The sequence below is a fragment of the Bombina bombina genome, chromosome 7 (genome assembly GCF_027579735.1).
Source record: "Bombina bombina isolate aBomBom1 chromosome 7, aBomBom1.pri, whole genome shotgun sequence".
NCBI lineage: Eukaryota > Metazoa > Chordata > Amphibia > Anura > Bombinatoridae > Bombina > Bombina bombina.
The window spans coordinates 447,530,046-447,542,214 of NC_069505.1; the positions used below are offsets into that span (position 1 = coordinate 447,530,046).

General features: G+C 40.0%; 1 protein-coding gene across 2 annotated transcripts in view; it reads left to right on the forward strand.

Moving 5' to 3' along the window:
• PICK1 (protein interacting with PRKCA 1) overlaps window positions 1-12,169 on the forward strand; it is a 249,888-nt gene continuing 237,719 nt past the window's right edge. The window contains exons 1-4 of one of the 2 annotated variants that reach the window (XM_053721405.1): window positions 1-63; window positions 9,965-10,043; window positions 11,135-11,246; window positions 11,396-11,524. In XM_053721405.1, coding sequence (XP_053577380.1) covers window positions 10,003-10,043; window positions 11,135-11,246; window positions 11,396-11,524 — 282 coding nt within the window. In that variant the 5' untranslated portion in view covers window positions 1-63; window positions 9,965-10,002. Of the gene's footprint in view, window positions 64-128; window positions 147-9,964; window positions 10,044-11,134; window positions 11,247-11,395; window positions 11,525-12,169 lie in introns of those variants that run through there. The other variant, XM_053721406.1, reaches the window with a different exon arrangement.

Below are 12,169 nucleotides of genomic sequence, written 5' to 3' on the forward strand. Positions count from 1 at the left end.
TTGGAGCTTGCGCTACAAAACTACTCCCGGTAGTGACGTCAACAAATGAGGGCGGTACCGCAGGTGAGTGGGGACAGGTGCGGTAGGTGGCAGCTGTTGATTGTTATTGTGTGACGTGTCATATGTAATATATATATGCGCATCGTGTAGGTCATGTGACATGTATATCGTGAGATATGTATGTACTGTATGATGTGTGTAGTATATACTGTGTGATGTGTGTGTAGTATATACTGTGTGATGTGTGTGTAGTATATACTGTATGATGTCTGTAGTATATACTGTATGATGTGTGTGTAGTATATACTGCAGCCTGATGGGTGTAGTATTTAGTGCAGTGTGATCAGTGTGTAGTATTTAGTGCAGCGTGATCAGTGTAGCATTTAGCGCAGCGTGATCAATGTGTAGTATTTAGTACAGTCTAGTATTTGGTGAATTGTGATCAGTGTGTAGTATTTAGGGTCCTGTGTAGTATTTAGTGCAGTGTGATCAGTGTGTAGTATTTAGGGCAGTGTGATCAGTGTGTAGTATTTAGTGCAGTGTGATCAGTGTGTAGTATTTAGTGCAGTGTGATCAGTGTGTAGTATTTAGGGCAGTGTGTAGTATTTAGGGCAGTGTGTAGTATTTAGGGCAGTGTGTAGTATTTAGGGCAGTGTGTAGTATTCAGGGCAGTGTGATCAGTGTGTAGTATTCAGGGCAGTGTGATCAGTGTGTAGTATTCAGGGCAGTGTGATCAGTGTGTAGTATTCAGGGCAGTGTGATCAGTGTGTAGCATTTAGTGCATTGTGATCAGTGTGTAGTATTTAGTTCAGTGTGATCTGTGTAGTATTTAGTGCAGTGTGATCAGTGTGTAGTATTTAGTGCAGTGTGATCAGTGTGTAGTATTTAGGGCAGTGTGTAGTATTTAGGGCAGTGTGTAGTATTTAGGGCAGTGTGTAGTATTTAGGGCAGTGTGTAGTATTTAGGGCAGTGTGTAGTATTCAGGGCAGTGTGATCAGTGTGTAGTATTCAGGGCAGTGTGATCAGTGTGTAGTATTCAGGGCAGTGTGATCAGTGTGTAGCATTTAGTGCATTGTGATCAGTGTGTAGTATTTAGTTCAGTGTGATCAGTGTGTAGTATTTAGTTCAGTGTGATCAGTGTAGTATTTAGTGCAGTGTGATCAGTGTGTAGTATTTAGTACAGTGTCTAGTATTTGGTGCATTGTGATCAGTGTATAGTATTTAGGGCAGTGTGATCAGTGTATAGTATTTAGTGCATTGTGATCAGTGTGTAGTATTTAGATCAGTGTAGTATTTAGTGCAGTGTGATCAGTGTGTAGTATTTAGTACAGTGTCTAGTATTTGGTGCATTGTGATCAGTGTATAGTATTTAGGGTAGTGTGTAGTATTTAGGGCAGTGTGATCAGTGTGTAGTATTTAGTGCAGCGTGATCAGTGTAGCATTTAGTGCAGCGTGATCAGTGTAGCATTTAGTGCAGCGTGATCAGTGTAGCATTTAGTGCAGCGTGATCAGTGTAGCATTTAGTGCAGCGTGATCAGTGTAGCATTTAGTGCAGCGTGATCAGTGTAGCATTTAGTGCAGCGTGATCAGTGTAGCATTTAGTGCAGCGTGAGCTGTGTATAGTATTTAGTGCAGTGTGATCAGTGTGTAGTATTTAGGGCTGTGTGATCAGTGTGTAGTATTTAGTGCAGTGTGCAGTATTTAGGGCAGTGTGATCAGTGTGTAGCATTTAGGGCAGTGTGATCAGTGTGTAGCATTTAGGGCAGTGTGATCAGTGTGTAGTATTTAGTGCAATGTGTAGCATTTAATCCAGCGTGATCAGTGTGTAGTATTTAGGGCAGTGTGATCAATTGGTAGTATTTAGTGCAGTGTGATCAGTGTGTAGTATTTAAGGCAGTGTGTAGTATTTAGTGCAGCGTGATCAGTGTGTAGTATTTAGGGCAGTGTGATCAGTGTGTAGTATTTAGGGCAGTGTGATTAGTGTAGCATTTAGGGCAGTGTGATCAGTGTGTAGTATTTAGTGCAGTGTGATCAGTGTGTAGTATTTAGTGCAGTGTGATCAGTGTGTAGTATTTAGTGCAGTGTGTAGTATTTAGTGCAGTGTGATCAGTGTGTAGTATTTAGTGCAGTGTGGTCAGTGTGTAGTATTTAGTGCAGTTTGGTCAGTGTGTAGTATTTAGTTCAGTATGATCAGTGTCGTATTTAGTGCAGTGTGATCAGTGTCTAGTATTTGGTGCATTGTGATCAGTGTGTAGTATTTAGTGCAGCGTGATCAGTGTGTAGTATTTAGTGCAGTGTGATCAGTGTGTAGTATTTAGGGCAGTGTGATCAATTGGTAGTATTTAGTGCAGTGTGATCAGTGTGTAGTATTAGGGCAGTGTGATCAGTGTGTATTATTTAGTGCAGTGTGATCAGTGTGTAGTGTTTAGGGCAGTGTGATCCGTGTATCATTTAGTGCAGTGTGATCAGTGTGTAGTATTTAGGGCAGTGTATAGTATTTTGGGCAGTGTGTTCAGTGTGTAGCATTTAGTGCAGTGTGATTAGTGTGTAGTATTTAGTGCAGTGTGATCAGTGTGTAGTATTTAGGGCAGTGTGATCAGTGTGTAGTATTTAGGGCAGTGTGTAGTATTTAGAGCAGTGTGATCAGTGTGTATTATTTAGAGCAGTGTGATCAGTGTGTAGTATTTAGGGCAGTGTGTAGTATTTAGGGCAGTGTGATCAGTGTGTAGTATTTAGGGCAGTGTGTAGTGTTTAGGGCAGTGTGTAGTATTTAGGGCAGTGTGATCAGTGTGTAGTATTTAGTACAGTGAGATCAGTGTGTAGTATTTAGTGCAGCGTGATCAGTGTGTAGTATTTAGTGCAGTGTGTAGCATTTAGTGCAGCGTGATCAGTGTGTAGTATTTAGTGCAGTGTGATCAATGTAGCATTTAGTGCAGTGTGATCAGTGTGTAGTATTTAGTGCAGTGTAATCAGTGTGTAGTATTTAGGGCAGTGTGATCAGTGTGTAGTATTTAGGACAGTGTGATCAGTGTAGCATTTATTGCAGTGTGATCAGTGTGTAGTATTTAGGGCAGTGTGATCAGTGTGTAGTATTTAGGGCAGTGTGTAGTATTTAGGGCAGTGTGATCAGTGTGTAGTATTTAGGGCAGTGTGTAGTATTTAGTGCAGTGTGATCAGTGTGTAGTATTTAGGGCAGTGTGATCAGTGTGTAGTATTTAGGGCAGTGTGATCAGTGTGTAGTATTTAGGGCAGTGTGTAGTATTTAGTGCAGTGTGATCAGTGTGTAGTATTTAGGGCAGTGTGATCAGTGTGTAGTATTGTGTGTAGTATTTAGGGCAGTGTGTAGTATTTAGGGCAGTGTGATCAGTGTGTAGTATTTAGGGCAGTGTGATCAGTGTGTAGTATTTAGGGCAGTGTGTAGTATTTAGTGCAGTGTGATCAGTGTGTAGTATTTAGGGCAGTGTGATCAGTGTGTAGTATTTAGGGCAGTGTGATCAGTGTGTAGTATTTAGGGCAGTGTGTAGTATTTAGTGCAGTGTGATCAGTGTGTAGTATTTAGGGCAGTGTGATCAGTGTGTAGTATTGTGTGTAGTATTTAGGGCAGTGTGATCAGTGTGTAGTATTTAGGGCAGTGTGGTCAGATACAAAGCATGAAGTGATGTTGGTAGTGCCCTAAGCATTTTATGGTGTCTAGCAATATTATGTTTGTCACCTTAACAGAAAAGAAAAAGAATGTGACTGAAATGATATCAAATGTAAAATATGTTTGTGCACAGTATGCGGTTTTGACTGTATTAGGAAGTTTTGTGTTGTTACATTTTGTCCTAAAGAGGTTCATTGTGCTTTATTTTATATGTAATAAATTCCCACTATTGCAAGTTCCTTCCTGTGCTTTAGATTACAAACTATTTCATTATAGATAGTGACCTACAAATCCAGCTGTAGGAATAGGAATGAACATAACAAATAATTACACACCAATACTGAAACTAACGATAACCTTATTTGCATTTGCTGTCACATATATATGTGTGTCGTGTGGGATGATTCTTTTTTCTTTCATGTAATTAGCAAGAGTCCATGAGCTAGTGACGTATGGGATATACATTCCTACCAGGAGGGGCAAAGTTTCCCAAACCTCAAAATGCCTATAAATACACCCCTCACCACACCCACAAATCAGTTTTACAAACTTTGCCTCCTATGGAGGTGGTGAAGTAAGTTTGTGCTAGATTCTACGTTGATATGCGCTCCGCAGCAGGTTGGAGCCCGGTTTTCCTCTCAGCGTGCAGTGAATGTCAGAGGGATGTGAGGAGAGTATTGTCTATTTGAATTCAATGATCTCCTTCTAACGGGGTCTATTTCATAGGTTCTCTGTTATCGGTCGTAGAGATTCATCTCTTACCTCCCTTTTCAGATCGACGATATACTCTTATATATACCATTACCTCTACTGATTCTCGTTTCAGTACTGGTTTGGCTTTCTACTACATGTAGATGAGTGTCCTGGGGTAAGTAAGTCTTATTTTCTGTGACACTCTAAGCTATGGTTGGGCACTTTTTTATAAAGTTCTAAATATATGTATTCAAACATTTATTTGCCTTGACTCAGGATGTTCAACGTTCCTTATTTCAGACAGTCAGTTTCATATTTGGTATAATGCATATGAATAAATCAATTTTTTTCTTACCTTAAAATTTGACTTTTTTTCCCTGTGGGCTGTTAGGCTCGCAGGGGCTGAAAATGCCGCCGGAAGTTGTGTCATACTTTTTTTCCCTGTGGGCTGTTAGGCTCGCGGGGGCTGAAAATGCCGCCGGAAGTTGTGTCATTTTTTGACGTTTTTTTGCGCCAAAAGTGTCGGTGTTCCGGATACGGCGTCATTTTTGGCGCCAAAAGCATTTAGGCGCCAAATAATGTGGGCGTCTTTTTTGGCGCTAAAAAAATATGGGCGTCACTATTGTCTCCACATTATTTAAGTCTCATTATTTATTGCTTCTGGTTGCTAGAAGCTTGTTCACTGGCATTTTTTCCCATTCCTGAAACTGTCATTTAAGGAATTTGATAAATTTTGCTTTATATGTTGTTTTTTCTATTACATATTGCAAGATGTCCCAGATTGACACTGAGTCAGAAGATACTTCTGGAAAAACGCTGCCTGGTGCTGGATCTACCAAAGTTAAGTGTATCTGCTGTAAACTTGTGGTATCTATTCCTCCAGCTGTTGTTTGTAATGAATGTCATGACAAACTTGTTAATGCAGATAATATTTCCTTTAGTAATGTTACATTACCTGTTGCTGTTCCATCAACATCTAATACTCAGAGTGTTCCTGTTAACATAAGAGATTTTGTTTCTAAATCCATTAAGAAGGCTATGTCTGTTATTCCTCCTTCTAGTAAACGTAAAAGGTCTTTTAAAACTTCTCATTTTTCAGATGAATTTTTAAATGAACATCATCATTCTGATTCTGATAATGGTTCCTCTGGTTCAGAGGATTCTGTCTCAGAGGTTGATGCTGATAATTCTTCATATTTATTCAAAATGGAATTTATTCGTTCTTTACTTAAAGAAGTCTTAATTGCATTAGAAATAGAGGATTCTGGTCCTCTTGATACTAAATCTAAACGTTTAAACAAGGTTTTTAAATCTCCTGTAGTTATTCCAGAAGTTTTTCCTGTCCCTGATGCTATTTCTGAAGTAATCTCCAGGGAATGGAATAATTTGGGTAATTCATTTACTCCTTCTAAACGTTTTAAGCAATTATATCCTGTGCCATCTGACAGATTAGAATTTTGGGACAAAATCCCTAAAGTTGATGGGGCTGTCTCTACTCTTGCTAAACGTACTACTATTCCTACGGCAGATAGTACTTCCTTTAAGGATCCTTTAGATAGGAAGATTGAATCCTTTCTAAGAAAAGCTTACTTATGTTCAGGTAATCTTCTTAGACCTGCTATATCTTTAGCGGATGTTGCTGCAGCTTCAACTTTTTGGTTAGAAGCTTTAGCACAACAAGTAACAGATCATAATTCTCATAGCATTGTTAATCTTCTTCAACATGCTAATAATTTTATTTGTGATGCTATCTTTGATATCATTAGGGTTGATGTCAGGTATATGTCTCTAGCTATTTTAGCTAGAAGAGCTTTATGGCTTAAAACTTGGAATGCTGATATGTCTTCTAAGTCAACTTTGCTTTCCCTTTCTTTCCAGGGTAATAAATTATTTGGTTCTCAGTTGGATTCTATTATCTCAACTGTTACTGGAGGGAAAGGAACTTTTTTACCACAGGATAAAAAAATCTAAAAGTAAATTTAGATCTAATAATCGTTTTCGTTCCTTTCGTCACAATAAGGAACAAAAGCCTGATCCTTCACACTCAGGAGCGGTATCAGTTTGGAAACCATCTCCAGTCTGGAATAAATCCAAGCCTTTTAGAAAACCAAAGCCTGCTCCCAAGTCCACATGAAGGTGCGGCCCTCATTCCAGCTCAGCTGGTAGGGGGCAGATTACGTTTTTTCAAAGAAATTTGGATCAATTCAATTCACAATCTTTGGATTCAAAACATTGTTTCAGAAGGGTACAGAATTGGCTTCAAGATAAGGCCTCCTGCAAAGAGATTTTTTCTTTCCCGTGTCCCAGTAAATCCAGCGAAGGCTCAAGCATTTCTGAAATGTGTTTCAGATCTAGAGTTGGCTGGAGTAATTATGCCAGTTCCAGTTCTGGAACAGGGGCTGGGGTTTTATTCAAATCTCTTCATTGTACCAAAGAAGGAGAATTCCTTCAGACCAGTTCTGGATCTAAAAATATTGAATCGTTATGTAAGGATACCAACATTCAAAATGGTAACTATAAGGACTATCCTGCCTTTTGTTCAGCAAGGGCATTATATGTCCACAATAGATTTACAGGATGCATATATGCATATTCCAATTCATCCAGATCACTATCAGTTTCTGAGATTCGCTTTCCTAGACAAGCATTGCCAGTTTGTGGCTCTGCCGTTTGGCCTAGCAACAGCTCCAAGAATTTTTACAAAGGTTCTCGGTGCCCTTCTGTCTGTAATCAGAGAACAGGGTATTGTGGTATTTCCTTATTTGGACGATATCTTGGTACTTGCTCAGTCTTCACATTTAGCAGAATCTCATCCGAATCGACTTGTGTTGTTTCTTCAAGATCATGGTTGGAGGATCAATTTACCGAAAAGTTAATTGATTCCTCAGACAAGGGTAACCTTTTTAGGTTTCCAGATAGATTCAGCGTCCATGACTCTGTCTCTGACAGACAAGAGACGTCTAAAATTGATTTCAGCTTGTCGAAACCTTCAATCACAATCATTCCCTTCGGTAGCCTTATGCATGGAAATTCTAGGTCTTATGACTGCTGCATCGGACGCGATCCCCTTTGCTCGTTTTCACATGCGACCTCTTCAGCTCTGTATGCTGAACCAGTGGTGCAGGGATTACACAAAGATATCTCAAGTTATATCTTTAAAACCGATTGTACGACACTCTCTGACGTGGTGGACAGATCACCATCGTTTAGTTCAGGGGGCTTCATTTGTTCTTCCGACCTGGACTGTAATTTCAACAGATGCAAGTCTGACAGGTTGGGGAGCTGTTTGGGGGTCTCTGACAGCACAAGGAGTTTGGGAATCTCAGGAGGTGAGATTACCAATCAATATTTTGGAACTCCGTGCAATTTTCAGAGCTCTTCAGTCATGGCCTCTTCTAAAGAGAGAATCGTTCATTTGTTTTCAGACAGACAATGTCACAACTGTGGCATACATCAATCATCAAGGAGGGACTCACAGTCCTCTGGCTATGAAAGAAGTATCTCGAATACTGGTATGAGCGGAATCCAACTCCTGTCTAATTTCTGCGGTTCATATTCCAGGTATAGACAATTGGGAAGCGGATTATCTCAGTCGCCAAACGTTACATCCGGGCGAATGGTCTCTTCACCCAGAGGTATTTCTTCAGATTGTTCAAATGTGGGGACTTCCAGAAATAGATCTGATGGCTTCTCATCTAAACAAGAAACTTCCCAGGTATCTGTCCAGATCCAGGGATCCTCAAGCGGAAGCAGTGGATGCGTTGTCACTTCCTTGGAAGTATCATCCTGCTTATATCTTTCCGCCTCTAGTTCTTCTTCCAAGAGTAATCTCCAAGATTCTGAAGGAATGCTCGTTTGTTCTGCTGGTGGCTCCAGCATGGCCTCACAGGTTTTGGTATGCGGATCTTGTCCGGATGGCCTCTTGCCAACCGTGGACTCTTCCGTTAAGACCAGACCTTCTGTCGCAAGGTCCTTTTTTCCATCAGGATCTCAAATCCTTAAATTTAAAGGTATGGAGATTGAACGCTTGATTCTTAGTCAAAGAGGTTTCTCTGACTCTGTGATTAATACTATGTTACAGGCTCGTAAATCTGTATCTAGGAAGATATATTATAGAGTCTGGAAGACTTACATTTCTTGGTGTCTTTCTCATCATTTTTCCTGGTATTCTTTTAGAATTCCGAGAATTTTACAGTTTCTTCAGGATGGTTTGGATAAAGGTTTGTCTGCAAGTTCCTTGAAAGGACAGCTCTTTCTGTTCTTTTTCACAGAAAGATTGTTAATCTTCCTGATATTCATTGTTTTGTACAAGCTTTGGTTCGTATAAAACCTGTCATTAAGTCAATTTCTCCTCCTTGGCGTTTGAATTTGGTTCTGGGGGCTCATCAAGCTCCTCCGTTTGAACCTATGCATTCATTGGACATTAAATTACTTTCTTGGAAAGTTTTGTTTCTTTTAGCCATCTCTTCTGCTAGAAGAGTTTCTGAATTATCTGCTCTTTCTTGTGAGTCTCCTTTTCTGATTTTTCATCAGGATAAGGCGGTGTTGCGAACTTCTTTTAAATTTTTACCTAAGGTTGTGAATTCTAACAACATTAGTAGAGAAATTGTGGTTCCTTCATTATGTCCTAATCCTAAGAATTCTAAGGAGAAATCATTGCATTCTTTAGATGTAGTTAGAGCTTTGAAATATTATGTTGAAGCTACTAAGCATTTCCGAAAGACTTCTAGTCTATTTGTTATCTTTTCCGGTTCTAGGAAAGGTCAGAAGGCCTCTGCCATTTCTTTGGCATCTTGGTTAAAATCTTTAATTCATCATGCCTATGTCGAGTCGGGTAAAACTCCGCCTCAAAGGATTACAGCTCATTCTACTAGGTCAGTTTCTACTTCCTGGGCGTTTAGGAATGAAGCTTCGGTCGATCAGATTTGCAAAGCAGCAACTTGGTCTTCTTTGCATACTTTTACTAAATTCTACCATTTTGATGTATTTTCTTCTTCTGAAGCAGTTTTTGGTAGAAAAGTACTTCAGGCAGCTGTTTCAGTTTGATTCTTCTGCTTATAATTTCAGTTTTTTTCATTATAAGATTTAAACTTTATTTTGGGTGTGGATTATTTTCAGCGGAATTGACTGTCTTTATTTTATCCCTCCCTCTCTAGTGACTCTTGCGTGGAAGATCCACATCTTGGGTAGTCATTATCCCATACGTCACTAGCTCATGGACTCTTGCTAATTACATGAAAGAAAACATAATTTATGTAAGAACTTACCTGATAAATTCATTTCTTTCATATTAGCAAGAGTCCATGAGGCCCACCCTTTTTGTGGTGGTTATGATTTTTTTGTATAAAGCACAATTATTCCAATTCCTTATTTTATATGCTTTCGCACTTTTTTATCACCCCACTTCTTGGCTATTCGTTAAACTGAATTGTGGGTGTGGTGAGGGGTGTATTTATAGGCATTTTGAGGTTTGGGAAACTTTGCCCCTCCTGGTAGGAATGTATATCCCATACGTCACTAGCTCATGGACTCTTGCTAATATGAAAGAAATGAATTTATCAGGTAAGTTCTTACATAAATTTATGTTTTTTTTTTATTACATTGTTAATATTATTTTTCTCTTGACAGAAGATTTTCATGTAAGGAAAAAAATCACAACAGCCAAAATGTTTTCTGACTTGGATTACGACCTTGAGGAAGATAAGCTGTAAGTACATGGTTTTGTGCAGTTAGTACTCTGATCCGGGTCTAAGCCCTTATGTGTCACTGCCATTAATATTAGGGTTAGGGTTTTTCTATCATGTAACTTGTGTCTATCAATAGTGCTGTTTGGCCCTATCAGGGACTGAGGTGTTAGACGTCTGTGCACTTCAGGCCCAGCTGCAGTAGAACATCAAAGCTAAACATATTAGTGGCACTTGCTTGCTCTGGACCGCGTGATGGTTGTGTATGACACAAACTGGCATTTAAGAGTGGTGAATAGCTCTGTAGTAGCTGATTGTAAAAGAACAACGTTGCTGTGGATAAGGGAGAGACTTTTTTGTGGTCCTGCAATAGATTAACATATCAGCTGAGTGTGACATTTTTGAGCATGATCAGGATAGTCCACACAGATGTACATAGTTTATGTATTTGTAAGTGATCAGGAACCCTATCACACATGTGCGCGGCTTTTGTACCTGTAAGTGATCAGAAACCCTATCACACGTGTGCGGCTTGTGTACCTGTAAGTGATCAGGAACCCTATCACACATGTGCGCAGCTTGTGTACCTGTAAGTGATCAGAAACCCTAACACAGATGTGTGCGGCTTGTGTACCTGTAGACGATCAGGAACCCCAACACAGATGTGCGCAGCTTGTGTACCTGTAATTGATCAGAAACCCTATCACACATGTGCGCGGCTTGTGTACCTGTAATTGATCAGAAACCCTATCTCACATGTGTGCGGCTTGTGTACCTGTAAGCGATCAGAAACCCTATCACACATGTGCGCGGCTTGTGTACCTGTAGACGATCAGGAACCCCAATAAAGATGTGCACAGCTTGTGTACCTGTAAGTGATCAGGAACCCTAACACAGATGTGTGCGGCTTGTGTACCTGTAAGTGATCAGGAACCCCTATCACACATGTGCGCGGCTTATGTACCTGTAAGCGATCAGGGACTGTCCCAGATATATGAATGGCGTCACTGTTAGAGGCAGTTGCACGTGTCATATGCTCTGTGTGCAGCTCCAAGTGCCCATGTGTCAACTACTCACAGGTGTTTTTTTTTTTTTTTTTTCTTGTAACTTACAGAGGGATTCCCACAGTTCCAGGGACAGTGACATTGAAGAAGGATCCTCAGAATGTGATAGGAATTAGTATAGGAGGAGGTGCTCAGCACTGCCCCTGCCTTTATATTGTACAGGTGCGTAGTGTCACAATTTATCCTGTTACCTTTTGTTTCCTCTTTATTTCATTACTATTTTTGGTTCCCTTTCTTGGTTTATTGTTACTTTGGCACCATTTGTTGTCACTGTTGACTATCTTTATTCTTTCTTCCATCTTGACCCACAGGTGTTTGACAACACCCCGGCTGCAGTTGATGGCACCATTGCAGCGGGTGATGAAATCACAGGGGTAAACGGGAAATCTGTTAAAGGCAAAACCAAAGTTGAAGTGGCCAAAATGATTCAGAATGTAAAGGTGAGATGTGTGTGATTTGTGACATGACCTCAGATCTATAAACTGTCCCTAAATGTCCTATTTTAATATTGTGTGAGCACTTTGTGGGGCCTTTCCTCTACCTACAGATGTGTCAGAGAAAACAGGCATCACAGGTTATAATAAAATATATAGCAGCACAATAGTTTAAGTTCAGTTGTCCATTCTATGTTAAATCTCATGTTTCAAATGCTTATAACTCAATTTTAGTAGAGTAACTGGATATTGAAAGTTCACAGGTCTAGTACTAAAAGGTCAGACAGACTGAAATTTCAGGAGCAGGAAACAGCAACAATATTACAATTCAGAGGAACTGTCTATGGACAAGTTAGAAGTCAGAGCACCAACAGCATGCAGGGACCATATTTTAATCCAGAAGATGGGGTGAGGGCAAGTGAGAGGTCAGAACATCAGCAGCATGCAGGGACCATATTATAATCCAGAAGATGGGATGAGGGCAAGTGAGAGGTCAGAGCACCAACAGCAAGCAGGGACCATATTATAATAAGTATGTATGTATATATGTATGTATTGGGTACTTGTAAAGCGCGGCTAATCACCTTTAAGGGTCTCAAGGCGCTGCTCATTTTATCAACCTCAGAAGGATGAAAGGCTGAGTGGACCTCG